Genomic DNA, 19,521 nt, shown 5'->3' with positions numbered 1-19,521 from the left:
TATTCGCTTCTTCCCTAACATTGGAGATGAAAACACAGACACTGGATACCTATTGGCTTCGCTCACCTAATACAACAGCGACACTGGACACCTATTGCCTTCGCTCACCTAATGCAACAACAACTATTGTTGCTGGACAACAAAACCCCAACCAGTAAGACTCTTTTCAAGTAGCGTTGCTTAAATAGCCTAGAAGGTACGCGAAACTCTTTTGAATTTAATGAATACATTATTTTCAAAGCTGGTCCACCCACAGGCTATATAACAAATTACATAGGTTGCATGCACAAGGCAGTCAAAAGTTCATGCGTTCAATTGTAATCGCGAATAAGTACACAATGCAATGCATAGCTTCGCATCTACACATCTCTGCAGAGACACCTTTAGTCTGCGAAAAAATGGAAGCGACTATAAAGAAAACTGAACATCGCCGCGATTCGATTGTTTGGCCGCCATTTTGGGAACAATAGCGTTATTGTGACAAAGATCTCTAAACCAAAGAAACCCAAGAGCTTAATGTTTTCGTGTACGGTAGTCTAGTCAGCTATGCCGAAGCTTACCAAACTCTGTGTCCCCATTTTATGATGGTAACTATTCGTAAAAACCTGTTTACAATTTCTTTAACAAAGATTTGACCGATGGTTGCTGTCAGATTAGAGCCACAATTCAGCTAAAACATCGCCAGTTTAACTCACTCCGAAAGAATTAACAAATGAACAAGATGTATACGTCTAGCGTGGAAGCTTACAGAGTGATGGATAATTGCTAACTCATCGTATAACGGTTATGATATCCATACTTTCTAGGACCATGTATTTTTGTTATTGTCATGAATGGGTCACTGACAAATAGCTCATGTGATAAATATATTATGCCATAGAATGTTTTTCTTTTTGACGTAATTTTGGACGTGTATTTCGCGGAGCCCAACACTTCATGACTCCGGCTAAAATCTTTACGGCTCGTCGAAACACTCTGGGATTATATATAGTAATTAAAAAGAAAAAAATTGATGACAAAAGAAGAAGATTACGGTACTTAACCGAATGTTGACGATACACGCTTACAAAATTGACTGATTCGTGAGTTCGAAAAGTTTTACTTTTCCGCGAAAAATACTGAGACCGTATGTTACAATTGACAAGAAAAAATGACACTATGAAGAGATTACAGTACTTAACTGAATGTTAACGATAGAAGCTATCAAAACAATCCACAAGTGATTGATTCAAGTGAAAACTGATTTTGTTACAAAATGAATCCCTTCGAAAAATGGCTTGATTACATCTCTGCAGAATACATTATCAAGTTAACGAAACGAAAGTCTACTCACGTGCACGAGAGGAATTCCCCGAGTCGAACTTATCAAATGTATTATTGAAACTTTATATAATTAAAAGCTTTTTCATAAAGGTCGCTTCCATTACCTTATCACAAAAAGAATCATACAGGAATTCCTAACACTTTACCGCTTATTAGAAAGCTTGTTTTGTATATCCACATCATAGTGCTGAAAATATTCCGTTAGGAGTAAACATTAACTTGAATTCGCTTGTAGACATATGTACACGTTTATAAATTAACTTGTTTTTTGGAAATAATGACTTTATCATCTGAAAACGCCCTTTCCTGTTTTTAGTCCCCGCGGACGAAGTCCGGCGGGGACTTATAGATTGGGTACGTCCGTTCGTGCGTCCGTCCGTCCGCAGCCGTTTCTCAGACACTGCTGCTGAACCAATTTTGTTCAAACTTGGCACAAAGACAAACCATTGTGACCAACAGATGCACATCGATTTATTTTGCGATACGATTCAATATGGCGATTTTTCATGTCTTTGAACCATAACTCGAACATCCTTGAACTGATTCTGTTGAAACTTGGCACAAAGGCATAACACTATGGCCTACATATGCATGTATAATTATATAGCGATACAATAAAATATGGGCGTATTTGCGATTTTTCATGTCTTTGAAACATAACTCAAACATCCTAGAACCAATTCTGTTAAACTTGGCACAAAGGCATAGTACTATGACCTTCAGACGCACATCGATTTATTTTGTGATACGATCCAAAATGGCCGCAAGGTGGCCATATTTTTGCGATTTTTCGTGTCTTGAACCATTAACTCAAATATCCTTGAACCGATTCTGTTCAAACTTGGCAAAAAGGCATAGCACTATTGCCTACATATGCATGTCGCATTATATTGCGATACGATCCAATATGGGCGTGAGGCGGCCATTTTGTTGCGATTTTTTCATGTCTTTGAACCATAACTCAAACATCCTGGCACCGATTTTGTTCAAACATGGCACAAAGGCAAAGCACTATGGCATACATATGCATGTATCAATTAACCTTGCGATAGGAGCCAATATTGCTGCAGAACTGCCAATATTGTTGAGAACTGCATTTTTTGATTTTGCAGTCTTTGAAGCTAATTCAAAGGTCATTACACCGATTTTGTCCAAACTTGGCACAAAGATCATGCACTATGGCATACATATACATGTCAATGTACTTCGTGACATGTTTCAATATGGTTGCCATATTTTTCCCCAATATCGCTGCCAGATGGTCATTTTTGGATTTCTTCATGTCTTTGAGGTTTAATCATATGCAAATATTCCTTATCCAATGTTGTTGAGACTTGGTACAAAGATAAAGTACTATGGCATACATATGCATGTCAACTAATTTTGTGCTATGATCCATATGGCAAATAGACAGCCATTTGATTTCAATTTTGGTGTGATTTTTTATGTCTTTGAAACATAAACATAGGTCACTGTCCTTCGATGGCCTGATTTTGTTTAAACGTGATATGGCTGCATTCTTGTGCACATTAATTTGTTTCATTATATGATCTGAAATGGCTGATTACAACAACATACCCGATCCCATACCATTTCTAAAATTCCACCAAACCATGTGTATAATAAAAATTTTACGGCTCTGCGAAAAAACTTAGATTGCATATAATAATTGACAAAAAACAATGAGAAAATGAAAAGATTACTGTACTTAACTGAATGTTGACGATAGAGGCTTTTAAAACAATCCACAAGTGATTCATTCGTGAGAAAACTTATTTTGTTAGAAAATGACTCCCTTTGTATAATGGCTTCATTGCAGCTCTGCTGAATACATTATCAAATTCACAAAACGAACGTCTACCAATGTGTACGACAAGAAGTCCCCAAGTCTAACTTATCAAACATTGTGTTCAAAATTTATAATTAAATGCTTTTCCATAAAGGTCACTTCCATTACCTTATCACAAAACGAATCATATAGCAATTCCTATCACTTGCCTGCTCATTAGAAAGCTTGTCTTGTTTATACACATCATAGTGCTGAAAATATTCTGTTAAGAGTAAACATTAACTTGATTTCAGTTGTAGGCATATTTTCACGTTTATAATTGAACGTGTTATTTGGAAATAATGACTTCATCATCTGACGACGCGCTTTCCTGTTTTCACACCAAGAGTCACACACAATATTAATCTTGTTCGAAAGGCAATTAATGAAACTCGAAGAGTAAAATGTTGTATTCAAGTAAATGAACCTTGAGTCAAAATCCAAATGAATGGTTGTATATTCGGATTGTTCAAAAGGAAAAGTCAATGGTAGCTGTTGTTATAAAAAATCGTAAATGAAATTTCAAATTTTTGAGGGATGTAACAATCGTAGACTAGATATTTCAACCAAACAAGCAGAAAAAGATCGTTTTGACGACCTTAAAACAATCAAGCACTAAATCAGGGGACAGGTAGTAGATCAGCAAACGTGTTACGTTTCAATCCCTCACTTCATAAAGTATTCCATTTCTGGGACGGCGTGAATTTGCAGACCTTCGCAGCCAATGCAGCTCCCCTCAGATTTTCTCTACCTGATTTGCTAAATGATCAACTAATTTAATTAAAATGTACCACAGGCAGACTAGGGATAAAGAGGGTAAGAATAATAAAGTAAGTCTGCCTACTCTAACCTGTTTCATGATTAAGACAAATCAACCATCAAAGCTCACGGTATCATGATAGCCTCGTGGAAGTAACGTTACCAGGAAAGTGTTAAGGTGCAACCGACAATTTATACCCATAATAACATTATTAGGCAAGCCTTGTTGCAATGGCGAGCGAAACTGAGGTGCTCCAAGTTGTCCCCTGAGGGACGAATAGTCAAGTCAATGTTGAAATACAGCGGCGTGTATATATTACTATTTGGTACCAAAACTATACCCAATTGTTATGATGATCATGATGATTCCAACATGTAGAAAGCAAAAGATTATTTCTGGCTATCCACAGAAACAAAAGAGCGCTGCCAAACACAATATATACTACCGCGTCAACATTAAAAAAGGCAGCATAAACGAAATACTTGACAAGTAACTCAACTCACCATGCATGACAATGGCCATGAAAACTAGCACTACGGTAGCGGTTGATACGCAGCTTTCTGTTGGCAGGGTAACGTGCGTCGCTATGCGGCTCATCAAAAGGTCAACCCCACCACAGATTGCTGCGGGCCAACTTGAGGCGAAAATGGGTCGTCCATTACGACGACACCACTTGTGTCTGAACTTTGAACAGCAAAATAAACTCAAGTGAATGTAATTCAATAAAATACCTATACCTGCCTGAACTCATCGCTCATTCCCTAACTCCTTTTGTGAACAAAATCTTGTTCGTTTACGTAATTTGGCGGATTTTTCAAGGAGTACTCAAGATTTTTACTCTTACCGGCCGTCACACTATTCACATTCGAACGCATAACGTCCTTATCAGCATATCAATAGAAGTCAAGGTACGCTGCTGGCGTGAAAAGGAGTTAGGGAATGAGCAATAATCAGAGTTCAGGCAGGTATAGGTCATTTTATTTAATTACACTCACTTTGGTTTATTTTGGCGTTCAAAGTTCCGACACAATTGGTGTCGTCGTAATGACCCATTTTCGCCGCCAGTTGGCCTGCAACTATTCGTGGCGGGGTTGAACTTTTGATGACCCGCATAGCGACGCATGCTACCCCGCCAACAGACAGCTGCATTTCCACAGTTAGCACCACGGTAATCATTGCGCAAGCTTCATTCAGTGTTAAGACAACAACAAGCTAAGAGAACATTCAGAATTAACGGCAGGGGCAGGCACGAAGAGAAAATGTAGGTTAGGGCAATATATATATATATATATATATATATATATATATATATATATATATATATATATATATATATATATATATATATATATATATATATATATATATATATATATATATATATATATCGGATGAATAAAATGGCACACGTCTACTGATCTGCTTGTATATTTTCTGTTTATTCTGTTGGTAATTTTGATACAACGTTTCGTCCTAAAGGTAGGACTTCATCAGGTTGAAAATGTCTACAAGGGAGAATACAATGTGAATAGTGTGACGGCCGGTAAGAGTAAAAATCCTGAGTACTCCTTGAAAAATCCGCCAAATTACGTAAACGAACAAGAGATTTTGTTCACAAAATGAGTTAGGGAATGAGCGATGAGTTCAGGCAGGTATAGGTATTTTCGGCTATCCCGAAAATCTCGTAGATGATCAAATACATCGCGCCAAACAAATATCCCGAGACACCCTACTACAGTATAAATCAAAACAAGACCAGTCACGCATACCATTGGTAACAACGTTTAACCCACACCACCCCAACATCAAACAAATTGTCAATTCCCACTTCGATATCTTACACAAATCAACTCGCTGCAAAACTGCCATTCCAAATCCACCAATAATAGCTCATAGACGTAGTCATAATCTACGAGACCTCTTGGTCCATAGCGACATACAACAGTCAAAACTTCCAGCAGGTTTCTACAAATGCGGTTCAAACAGAGGTTGCAACATCTGCAAGTACTCCACTAATGCCACGCAATTTCAAAGTCACGTAACAAACTCCGTTTACACCATCAAACATAACATTACTTGCAAATCCAAAAACCTGGTTTATCTAATCACATGTAACAGATGCAATAAACAGTATGTTGGAGAAACTAAAACAGAATTTCGCCTCAGGTTCAATAACCATCTATCAACCATAAGACTCAAAACTAACACTCCCGTCGCGATTCATTTCAACGAAAATCAACACACCATTCACGACGTTTCAATAATGGGGATTATCAAAATAAATAAAAAAGATGACACGCTTCGCAAGACAATAGAATCCATCTGGATTTCAAAACTGGGTACATTGTCACCAAACGGCCTCAACATTCTTAGCTAAAAGTAATTTAAATAACAATTGCTCACAGCGCCCTCGGATAGGCACTATAAATAACCATTACCGCCAATTTCGAATTGCCACTTTCCATCTGTGCCACACATAAACGGTAAGAATTGTCATATTCTATATCCTTTGTAACCTTCTAATTTACTCAGCCTATAAAGTCCGTTTAGCATTTAATTAGGATCAACACTATCCTTACACTGTTCTGTATTTGTCTGTATTCTCCCTTGTAGACATCTTCAACCTGATGAAGTCCTACTTTTAGGACGAAACGTTGTATCAAAATTACCAACAGAATAAACAGAAAATATACAAGCAGATCAGTAGACGTGTGCAATTTTATTCATCCGATATTACCAAACCACGCTACGAACAACACTGGGAGCTATCTGTACATCTCAAGTATATATATATATATATATATATATATATATATATATATATATATATATATATATATATATATATATATATATATATATATATATATATATATATATATATATATATGGACCACGCAAGCAGAAACACCCTTAATGCAAAATTTTTAACATTTTGAGTAAAATGTATCTAAAGTTTACGTGTCAGATTACACTGATAACGCAGAGTAAAACTTAGCGCCCTATGAAAACGATGCTGAAACAACGAATTTCAGAATATTTTGACAAAAATTTCTAACAGAAAGAAAATAAGTTATTGTCACATGTTGTGTGTTCCAATAGTATCTATTTTAGTTGCTGAAATTAACGGATTTTCCACATTTTTAAACTTGGCGCCGTTCCGATGTGACCTTCAGTTTAGTTTTCCCATGCGACCTTAGCGTGACTAATTTATAAGTTCACCGCCCGGGCCATTTCAGGGGCTCAGTCTGTCACTAGGTCTCCGAAGACGTATTGTTTATTTTATCTGCGGTTGGAACAACTTGCTTTTAGTATGTCTGACATTCCAATTGATTCTGACCTTGATGGAGAGCTAGTACAGCTACCCCCGGACAGACACGATGAAATTTCATCTTTTTACTGCCCGGAATCAGAGAACGCCGATATTGCCGACTCTCGGCTGTCAAGTGTGTCCACATTGACACCACTAGATGCCAGTCTGGAGGTTACGTCTGAAGATGACGATGATGATGGGAGTGTCGATATTTCTGAAGCAAGTCAACTAGCCAGCCTTTTTAACGACCACTAACTGGAAAATTTTCGATGGATTGCAAGAAAGTGGGCCAAATGTCGATCTTGACCGAGCTGCCGACCGGGCGACGTTTGAGAAAGGTGGTGGCTGCAAAGACGAGTGTTTTTGGGAAAGTGAAACTAGACCTCGTCTTTCATCATCGACTGAATATGGCAGAGTTTAATTAAGATCAACGGGACATTCTAATCTTGGCAAAGCTACATTCGCCGGGAACACAGTTCGAGGTAGTAAGCGAAAGTGTCAACGTTTTATCTACAAGTTCGACTGCGTGAAAGTTTGTGAGAAGGTCTGGCAATACTGTTACCATGTCGGTAAGTCATTTCCAAATTCCAATCCAATTTCGTCTGACGAAAGTTTGATTAAACATGCCAGATTTTTCTGCAAATGAATCAGTTACTTTTCGACAGTAATAGCATTGTTATTTCAACCAGTTATATAAAACAGAAATAAAATTTCACTCGACTCTACGATCAAACCAAAAGTAGCTTTGCTGTGACTGTACACGGATTCATGTTAAGACGTCATGGCGCAGCCCTCGTTTTGTAAACCAACATGACCTCTAATAATCGGCCTTCACACAAACCAGAAATACTCTGATTTCTCACGAAACCAAACCGATAAACCTCAGTTCACCTATTTCTGTGAAAGAATAATTTTATTTGAAATAATGCCAGTATCTGCATTCATCTTTCTCTGTAATTGTTTGCTAGTGACAAACTGCTTACTTTTTTAATATTTGTGAAATAATTATACACAAAAGGATTCTTTATATATCTTACAAGTTATATCAATCCAAATGTGACTTTTTATTGTCATACATTACATTTTGTGGTTCTGGAATTTGTTGAAGTTTTACATGGCATGATGTGTTCCTTTCAGTAACATTTCCTGTACCCTCTTTGATCTCCAGGTTATTGAGGATGTTGTACAATTCCTTATAAGGTATGCGGATGAGAAGGGGTTACCAATGCCAGCTGCTCCAAGGGGTAGAGATAATCATCCTCCAATCTACCTACCTTCAAGTGACACCAAAGCTGAGGTGTATGACAAGTATACACAGAGTTGTCAGCAAAGTTACCCTCAACATACGGCTGTTGGTGACACGACTTTTCGTAATATTTGGAGTAGCTGTGTCCAACATATCAAACCGATGGAAAAAAAGACTGATGTTTGTTCAAAAAGTGAAGCTTTCAGACAATCTATTCAGTATGCAACAAGTGAATCTGATAAACTGAATTCAGTAATCTCATTTCAAGTGCACAGTCTGAAAATGAACTCTGTAACGAATTGATAAAAATGGCAATAGCAGAGTATGAGCCTGTCAAAGAATAAATTAAGGCAGGTCACTATAATTTCTGTTGTAATAATATGTCTAAAGTACACTATACGTTTGATTTTGCTCAGAATTTTCTTTTACCCCATCAATCGCGTTAAGTAGGACAACTTTATTTTCTCAATCCAATGAAAGTTAATTGTTTTTGTATTCACAATGAGGCATGTAAATTACAGATGAATTATTTATTTGATGAATCACAAACCATACAGCCAGACAACAAGGAGTTTAATTGGCCAAATAATGTAATTAGTATGTTGGATGATTTTCTTAGCAATTTTGACCTTGGTGAAAAATGTGCTGTATTCCATGCAGATAACTGTTCTCGTTAAAATAACAACGAGAGTTTATTGCATTATTTTATTGATCGTTATAGCACAGGTAAGCATAAAGAGATCACACATTACTGTATGGAAGCTGGCCATACTAAATGTTACTCAGCATTTGGTAAGGTCCATCAGTTATACAGGAGGAGTGACATTGACACTATGGCAAAACTGTGTAATGTTGTCATTAAAAGTTCAAAGTTCAACTCTTCAAGGCCATAATATCTTCAGAGGCATCAGGTGATGTTGAGAGAGAGTCAAATTTCCAGTCGAGGGAGTGGGATGAGTTTTTTAAGAAGTATCTTAGAAATCTGAGGGGAATCAGAGGCTATCATCATTTCAGATTCACTAAAGTCGACCCAGGGGCTGTGTATGTAAAAAAATATTACTGAAAAGGGAGTTACATGGTCACCAAGTGATGACACTTTACCCACAGTAATGCCAGCTGGTGGTCCGTCCAGAGAGAGATACCGAGATCTCCACACCAGAGTACTACGGTATGTTCGGGAGCCATACAGGGCCACATACTTCTGCAACACTGCTACACATAGTTAATAAACGGTGCTGTAGTAACACTTTGAATAATAACAGTTTGTAAAACATCTGTCTTTTATCTATCTACCTTTACAACTATCAATATGTCTAGCTATCTTTTGCTTATATGGCTACAGTATATCAATGTATTGTATCATACTCAATACTAACAGTTTAAAAGTTTTTATTACAGTGCCGTACTTTGCTTTGTATATATTGAAAAATATTGAATGTGCAGTGAATACTGATACATAATGAGCAATTTCTGGTATAAGTTAAATTTGAGGAAGTATACTGCTACACAGTTGTATTTCTTAATGAGATAGTAACAACTATAATTATATGTAGATGAATTATTGTAGTCTGAATATTGGTAGCAAATTTATGGTGTAGTAAAACTATCTCGTACTTGACCTAGTACTGCATTTGGTGTGAATTAGCATAATTAGCCATTGTCATAAGTCTTATTTTCCTTAGTAATGAACTTAAATAAAACTAAATTATTGTTTACACTCCGTTGAGAAGTATTCAAGGCGATTTTAACAAATGTAAGCAAACATGAGGTAATGGATTGTTTGTCACTGAGTACTGAGTAGATTTCCAGAATATAATGCATGCTAGTCTCCCTGACAATGCTTCAGTAATGTGATAGGTTTTATGATAAATAAGGTTTCATTGCTATTCACTTTATTGAAATTCATTGTATATCCAATGATTTTTAAGTGTGAAAATGTATCTGTGCATAATAAGAATAAAGGATTTTATATTGTTATATAATCATATGAAGAGGAACGATTTCAATAGTCATCTATTTACACTGTATTATAGTCAGTCTCTATGTTGCCTACCAACAATCTCCATGGCAATTGGTGATATCTATAATTAAACAAACCTGCTGCACTGTAAATAAATTGTCATGAGCAAGTTTTTACATGTCAACAAAAGAATAAAGTTGCCAAAGCGGCTCAAAATAGGTGATTTTTACTTAAAATTAGGTCTGTTTTCTCTTCCTTCCACCCCACAAAGAAAAATGGTTTGATCCAACAGTAAGCATCCATACCGTGTGCCAATTGTGACAAGTTTCACTGTCGAGCGGAATTGGTCATCCCCAAAATGACAATTATTTCATAATGTCATGTGAAAGATATGCAAAGGATCACAGTGAATGAAAATAGTCAGAAATTTACATAAATTTGCATAGGTCAAGGGTCGTTTAACCCTTGATTTATAGGGTATAGGAGCATGAAATGGGCTAACTACGTACATTTTTGGGAAGAGCAACTTCAGTACTTCCTGAAAATATCAATTACTCAAAATTTTAGCGTCAGGGGTGTTTCTTAGGAATCTGTTTACAATTCCTTTAGCGAAGATTTGACCGATTGTTGCTATCAGATAGGAGCCATAAAGAGACAAAGTCGGTCATTTTACATGAATTTGGTTGATACGAGATACTACTTACATTGCTGGACATGTTGAATGATACCGAATGAATGGGTGACTATGCATATATTCGACCCCGGTTTTAGAGACGATAAACGAAACCATTGCGAAAATGAATTAATGGTCATGACCATTAATTTATTTTCGCGATTGTTTGAATTGATTTGTCTAAAACAAGGGTCGAATAATGCATGGTCACCGATTTTTCAGTATCTTTTAACATGTCAAACACTATAAGTAGTATCTCGTATTAGAGAAAATTCATGAAAATTGGATAATTGCCGACTCCTTGTATAACGGTTATGATATCTATATTGTATAGGACAGTGCATTGTTCTTATTGTCATGAATGGGTCACTGACAAGTACTTCATGTGATAAATCACAGACTGTGGATAAATATATGATGCCATCGAATTGTTTTCTTTATGACGTCATTTTAGACGTGTATTATGAGGAGCCCAACACCTTCACGACATCGGTTAAAAGCTTTACAGCTCGTCGAAAAACACTCTGATTGTATATAATACTTGACAAGAAATGAAAATGACAAAATGAAAAGATTACGGCACTTAACTGAATGTTGACGAAGGAGGCTTTTGAAACAATTCACAATTGAAGGATTCCAGACAAACATAAAGATATTATATATATATATATATATATATATATATATATATATATATATATATATATATATATATATATATATATATATATATATATATATATATAAAGGAGAGGGATCGAAAATTTTTTTGCAAGCAGAAGGGGGCTCTTTTTTTAAAGTCATGCTGGGACGATGCAATGTAATGTGTTCTTGTACCATAGTCTAGTCAAGTATCTCCATTTTATTGATGGTAACTATTCGTAGAAATCTGTTTACGTTTCCTTTACCAAAGTTTTTACCGAGTGATGCCATCAGATTGGAACCACAGTTCAGCTTAAACATCACCAACTCACTCCGACAGACTGAACAAGACAAGAAGGTGTATACGTCTAGCCTGTTTTGACCGAGTGATGCCATCAGATTGGAACCACAGTTCAGCTTAAACATCACCAACTCACTCCGACAGACTGAACAAGACAACAAGGTGTATACGTCTAGCCTGAGTCCTAGATAATTGCTGACTCTTCGTATAACGTTAATGATATTTCAATGTTGTCAAGGTACGTGCATAGCTCTTATTGGATGTTTCCCCAGACAAATTATTTAATGCATGGAGATTTATCTCATTACTATTATAAGTATTAATGATTAGTTTTGTGTAATCCGTTACTATTACTTTGAGGGAATGTTGTTGTTTTATGAAATGTATTTCATATCTGTAGAATATGTCAATACTGTAATCTGTGCATGTTAGCAGAAAGGGGCTGCTGATTTTACAATGACTTTTATCTTATGTTTTTCGCAGTATAGTGTAGCCTGACAACCCATCAGGACAATATAATGAGGTGAAATTGCACTGTCTGATATCGAGTTTAGTTTGAGAAAAGGCAGCAAATATCAACAAATTAAACACCAAACCAGTTAAGTTGCCTTAGAAGGCTATTATTCAATTTTGAAAATAATAAAAACGGAGCACAAAATACTGAGTCTTTATAAATCAAAATTGCGTCATAGAATATTTTGGACATTAAGTTAATCAGTCGCTCAGGATTATGTTTAAAGAAGGATTTTCTGATCTTTTGTCGATTTTCATTTATCCATAGAAATTCATATAAGTGGTGTTATACATGTTTGAAGTATGAATATAAGGAAAATTAAAGCTGCAAGCAGTGTTGGCGGGGCCCAAGCGGTTGCCATGGTTTGAAGTTCTTTCACTGATGATATTATGTGCAAAATTTATGCTTGTAAAATCTTTTGTTTCTTGTAAAGAAGGCCTTTGAACATCATCTCATAGTTACTGTATGTTTCGCTGGTAATCGTATGTTTTAAGCAAAATCCAATATGGCGGCCAAACTATCTAACTGATCCAAATGCTTTTTAGCAAACTTAAAAGTGCTCACAGTAAGAAAGATATGAGTAAAATTTCAGTTCCATTGGTTCTTCAGAAGATTTGTAATGATTAGGCCTAAATTGCGATTTTTTGCAAAATACAATATGGAGGCCAAAAGCCTTTCGCAAACTTGAAAGTGTTCGCACAAGGAAAGATATAAGTAAAATTTCAGTTCAATCAGTATTTTGGTTCTTGAGAAGAAGATTTTTAATGATCAAATTGCGATTTTCGCAAAATCCAATATGGCGACAAAACTGTGTGACTGATCCAAATGTCTCTTGCAAACTTGAAAGTGCTCACACTAAGGATAATACAAGTAAAATGTCAGATCAATCGGTGTTTTGGTTCTTGTGTAGAAGATTTGTAACGATTAAATTGGTATTTCTCGCAAACTCCAATATTGCAGCCAAACCATGTGACTGATCCAAACTCCTTTTCGCAAACTTAAAAGTATTTACAATAAGGATGACATCAGTAAAATTTCAGTTAAATTGGTGTGTTGGTTCTTGAGATAAAGATTTTTAAAGATTGAATTAGGATTTTTGCAAAATCCAATATGGCAGCCAAACCACGTGACTGACTACAATGTTTTTCGCAAAATAAAAGAAATCACGCTTAAGATGATACGTGTAAAGTTTCAGTTCAGTTGGTGCATTGGTTCTTGAGCAGTAGATTTTTAAAGATTAAAATGGTATTTTTCGGAAATCCAACATGGCGGCCAAGGTCACATGACCGCATGCGATTTTATTTGCAAATTCTGTCGACGCTAGGTCATGCTTGCTTAACAAAAAAGTTCAAATCGACTGGACCCCTTTTTTAGCTTTTTGGAAAATCCAATATGGCCGCCATGTCAAGTGACCAATCAAAATTTGTAGGGTTAGGTGCACGAGACCTTATATATACCTATTGGCGCTGCAAGTTTGAGAGGTTTACGTCAAGCGGTATTTGAGATCTAGCTGAACAAAAAATTCCTGGAAGAGCATGAAAAGAAAGAAAAATATTGATCGCCTACAACAACAATAGGGAGCAAGCCCTTAAGCTTTGGCTCCTTACAATGAATCTTACTACAAACTTGATATCCCTTCTATTAAACTGTATGGCTGCCTGTTTTCTAACAATAACTTTATTGTGATAATAGTCTGTGAACGGAAAGCCGAGAGCTGAATGATTTTTACCTACAGACAGTATAGGGAAAGACAATTCCTTTCTGCTGCATAGAAAGAAGTCTCGTAGTCTTGTCACATATGCTGAAGCTTACCAACCTTTCTATCTTCATTTATTGATGGCAACAGTTCGTAGGAATGTGTTTACTATTCATTTAACAAAGATCTGACGTAATGTTGCCGTCAGATTTTAGCCTCTGTACAGCTGACCTTTCACTGATGTAACTCACTTTGAAAGCCTTAAGCTTAGACTGAACAAGTCAACAATATGTAGAGTTCTGGAGCGGAAGCGTACCATAGAACGTAGAAATGCTGGTTCTTCCTCAATCGTTTTTGATATTTTCAGACTATCTTAGATAGGTAGGTGCATTGTTCTAATTGAATGGATCCCTAACAAATGCTTCAATGCGTGAACTTATATCACCTCAGAATATATATGAACGATACGTTTTATGGAATTGATTCGTAATCTCAGGAACAAAAATGATTGTTAAGCGGCGCATTAATTTTACATCAATATCAAATGCTCTTTAGAAATTATATTTAATATTAGTAATATTGCACTCAGCATAGGTCAACAGCAAGGACGGGTACATTATTAAAATGGAAGAAGTGAGGACGCGTTATTGCCTTCAAGTTTGCATCAATGCATGACAGTGTTCATTTGCGTTTGCATGCCCTTTACAGAATTTTTGTGAAGATTTAATTAGGTAAAGTCAGCGTGAAATGCTTAATTTACAAATAATGAATACATGCTTTGAACTCGAAGAATTGGATACCCAAACGCAAACACATAAATGTGCGTGCTTTTGCTAACACCTTCGTTTTTTTTGTTTTTGGGGTTTTTTTAGGTTTTACTATGGCTCGGGAACATAGAAGTATTAGTAAGATTCTACTTATTGTAGTGTCACTGTGTATGATACCAGTGTCTCAGTCACTTCAAGAATGTTACATACAAAATGGTAAGTTCGCGGACTTCTTAGTTTAACGCCCTCGCGTATGAACATCCAAGTATTATATTCATGGCTGCTTCTAGACAACTTTGGACTTTCTAAGCTTAAATTTAAATTAGTAAACCCATCATCAAAATTTGGGTGATAAAGGAGTTGGGTCTTACCCCTCCCTCTACTCTCCAAACCCTTGTGGCGTGGCCGCTTTGGTTGAGTACGGTGCTTCCTAACCTCCGACTGCCATTGAATATTAGAGATAACAGTTCTGAAAGACTTTGCCGATAAGTCCAAAATAAAATAAAATAAAAATAAAATAAAGTACAGAAGGATTTTAAACATCATCTCATAGTCACTGTAGGTTTTGCTGGTAATCATATGTTTTTACGCAAAATCCAATATGGCGGACAAACAAAGCGACTAATCCAAATGCTTCTTGGGAACTTTATCACACTAAGGATAATACAAGTGAAATTTCAGTTCATTGGTGTTTCTGTTCTGGAGAAGAAGATTTTTTAAGATTAAATTGCGATTTTCGCAAAATCGGACATGGTGGCAAAACCACGTGACCAATCTAAATGCCTCTTGCAAACTTAAAAGTGCTCACACTTAGGATAATACGAGTAAAATTCAGTTCAATCGGTGTTCTGGTTCTGGAGAAGAAGATTTAAAAAAAATGAAATTGCGATTTTCGCAAAATCCAATATGGCGGCCAAACCACGTGACTGACCCAATGCCTTTCGCAAACTTAAAGGACGTCGCACTTTTGATACAAGTAAAATTTCAGTTCAATCGGTGTGTTGGTTCTCGAAAAGAAGATTTTTAATGATTAAATTGCGATTTTTACAAAATCTAATATGGCGGCTAAACCGAGAACTTTGAGGTAAGCGGTGTTGAGTTCTGGGTTGACAAAAAAGAGCGGAAGAACGAGAAGAATAATATTGAACTCTAGTAAAACCAATAGGAGCCCAATCCACAAGGCTTGAGCCCTAATAAAAAAACTTACTGACCTCACAGAAGCATTAGACGCAGCTTGTGTAAGTCCGATGGGTTTTGAAAGTCTTAGTGCCGCATAGCAGGGTCAAGAGGAGTAAATGGCGAGATCAGACCCCCTCCCTCATCACCCATTATGGGCTTCATATTTAACATTATAGCTTAGAAAGGCCACAGTGGCTGAGAAGCAGCATTTTGTACATATACTACTCACCCAGAGCGTATAGGAATGGGATCGCCGTAAGTGACGTGACAAGACGTAAACGGGTTCAAACTTTCTAAAAGACTGCACTCGCGTATTTCAAATTCCGTTTTACAATAAGTGCCTTTTTTCTATTGTTGCTGATGATTGTTTCGTCGCTGAGCAGTAAATCTGAATAATGTTTTGATCTAAGATAATTGAAAAATGAATGACTAGAGATGTACCTATGATTGTTTATAAATGTAAGATAAAAACTCAAAAACAAACACGATAATATCTTTCATACACATGTTTAAACCATTTCTTGTCTCAGAACTTAGGTTCTGATGATACGGAAGTAGCTCCAACAAATGCATTACTTACGCGAATACAATCTTGGCTGACGTGGCATATCTCGTTTATTGTTGTGCCCTTTGGCTTTGCATGCCAACGTGGCAAGATATAGTGAATAGGAACACACAAAGACACTAATAAATCTTCACGCTGTGTATCCAATGCAAAGAAAGCCACCGTTCATAAAATCTCAACTCTATTAGCGCCATCACAGACAAATAGAAGAAACCGACTGGCAACGCGGCATGGCTTTTGTTCCATGGTCGTCTCGGTAGACTATGGCCTTTTCATATTAAAATGAGCTTCACAGGTGTTAGATGTTTTTGAGACCTTTGTTCGTGGTTGATAATTGCACAAGATTATGCAAAAAGTACGATGAGATGGCATCGTGCTGCCAGTCGCGTAGCAACCATACTTACTTTGTGAGCTCTCAGAGCAGAAACACTGCTTCACGCCAATCAAAACATAACACGCCCGCAGTTTCATAAACACGTCCTTCAATGACCAACTTTTAATAGACGATATGACTGACCGTAATCCATTGAGTAAAACCAGACAGTATCGATAGAAGATTTTCAGATTTGGTTGAAACACACTCATTATATATTCATAAAAATATGAGAGGAATTTTTAAAATGGTAAAACTCACTTTCCCGAAGCTCAAAACTTTCCCGTTTTCGCCAACACGCCGATTCCACTCAGCACCACATTACAACAATAACACAAACTTTGCCAAACATACTTTCGCTTAAAAATTGGCGAAAATCCGGAAACTACCAATGGGTGCATGGTCGGCACTCTTCGGAAAAGCGAGGCGAGAGCTACCTGATGCGAGGCGAACATGGATAACTTACGTAAGCGCTTCACGCCTTGAACAATACCCGTTACGAGTCTGTTTCTACTTGTCTGTGGCGCCATTGTAAAAAAAGCACAGTCTCCCTTTGATAATATAAAATGAATATCAACACAGTGGAAAGGCGGTGATCGTAAAAATGTTTGAGTGTATCCTATGCACACAATAGAAGACGCGTCAGTTTTATGTTTTAGACTAGCTCATCACTCGATAAACTTCCTTTTTGAACTCGTAAATTATAAACATTGTGAACACATTACTTTGTGGACGTATTTTACTACTTTAGTAAATACTATTATCGGCGAGCCTGTCTTATTGTTTTAATGCAATGAGCAAGGAAGAAAAAGCTGGCTACTGCGGCATTAAGGGAATAAGAAAGTCGGCGGTAAAACTTTCAGAACATCCACCCAACGGTTTACTCTACAATAACAATGCATCTATAGAAATGATAATTTCTATCGTGCTGTAGTAAGGGAGAATCGGTAAATCGATATGCAGTATGACTCAAGTTGACACTGGGGGCGCTCTTGACTTCAAAATGTTCAGGAATGTCCAACGCCATCAACGTTCAACTCAGTTACAGATACGGTTTTACATTATACATTATATAGTCTGGTAATCATATGTCATGCACAGACAGACTTCCATGTCAAGACAGAAGTGTACCAAATAGAGCATTTGATTTTGTACATCATATTTAAAGAATAGTAATCGCTTATCGTCATGCACCGAGATTACATATGTACGGAATCAAAATGTTATTTTCAAAAAGGAAAGGACGTAGTGTTTTTTGTTTCCGAAGAACTTGTGTAATAGTTTTTAGTACCGTTGTTAATAGACTGTCTTATTTATAGGAAGCTTAAATTAATTATACATTCTTTGACGAAACGTTTTTTTCCCCTTCAGAACCAATAACAACAGACCAAACAATGTCCTTAATCATCAAAAGCAACATAGATGTGTGTCTTCAGTACGGCATAAATTTTACAATTTTGAGTGGTATTAGTACGAATAGGAACACCAGCAATGTTTGCGTCACGGCAATTGAGGAAGGTTTGTATGGGAATTGATTATGATACCATGTTCAATGCCATCAAAAGTTTATCACATTGTTCCTCATAGTATTTCCAATGTTTGACGACGTCTGTTCAACAATACAAATTTATGCCAATTCTGTTCGTTGAAACATATCAATATGGCAATTTCGCTACACACTCATTAGGATTTTAAGTTTACTTAAATTATTATTCTCTTGGCTAATATCTGACTAAAATACGGGTTTTCTTTTGCAATGTAAGGAAACCCTCCATTTCTAATAATGCGCTCTCTCTCTCTCTCTCTCTCTCTCTCTCTCTCTCTCTCTCTCTCTCTTTCTCTCTCTCTCTCTCAAATATCTCTCTCTCATAATATACTGCAGACCACTTTATAAGAGATATAACATACAATTATAGGCGAGCGGCAGACTCACCTATTTTTCACATTTAATGTACCCACCTTACATACGGCCACATCATACGTCATTTGAAAGCCTATTATCTCTTCTTGAAGAAAATTGACGATGTGGAGCTGCAAAATAGGGCCACGCCCCCTAATCTGCATAATTCGCATGGGTATCCAATTTGCATAAATGCGATATGAAATTAGAAATTTCATTGTTAACCAATGTAAACATACTTTTCAATATCAAGTGATACATCAAATGAAAAGTATAGGCAAATTTGATATCCAAAGAGATCTTTAAATTGATTTCACTGTTACCTCTGCTTCACGAAAATTGACGATATGGAGCTGCTTTAATTTGCATAATGCACACGGGTACCTAATTTGCATGACCCCGTTATAAAATTATAAAAATCAACTGTTATGTACTCCTCACTTGCTTTTAAACTATCGAGTAATATATCAAATAAAAGGCA

The 19,521-nt window shown here is 36.5% G+C and overlaps 1 protein-coding gene across 1 annotated transcript in view; it reads left to right on the top strand.

Moving 5' to 3' along the window:
* LOC139126347 (uncharacterized) overlaps window positions 1-19,521 on the top strand; it is a 66,146-nt gene that overhangs the window by 1,844 nt on the left and 44,781 nt on the right. Inside the window, exons 2-4 of the mRNA XM_070692416.1 lie at window positions 12,017-12,284; window positions 15,129-15,239; window positions 18,512-18,658. Coding sequence (XP_070548517.1) covers window positions 12,263-12,284; window positions 15,129-15,239; window positions 18,512-18,658 — 280 coding nt within the window. The 5' untranslated portion in view covers window positions 12,017-12,262. The remainder of the gene's footprint in view (window positions 1-12,016; window positions 12,285-15,128; window positions 15,240-18,511; window positions 18,659-19,521) is intronic.

Source organism: Ptychodera flava (assembly GCF_041260155.1).
Source record: "Ptychodera flava strain L36383 chromosome 3 unlocalized genomic scaffold, AS_Pfla_20210202 Scaffold_27__1_contigs__length_13241970_pilon, whole genome shotgun sequence".
NCBI lineage: Eukaryota > Metazoa > Hemichordata > Enteropneusta > Ptychoderidae > Ptychodera > Ptychodera flava.
The sequence above is the reverse complement of the archived record's forward strand: the minus strand, read 5'-3'. Positions and strand labels throughout refer to the sequence as shown.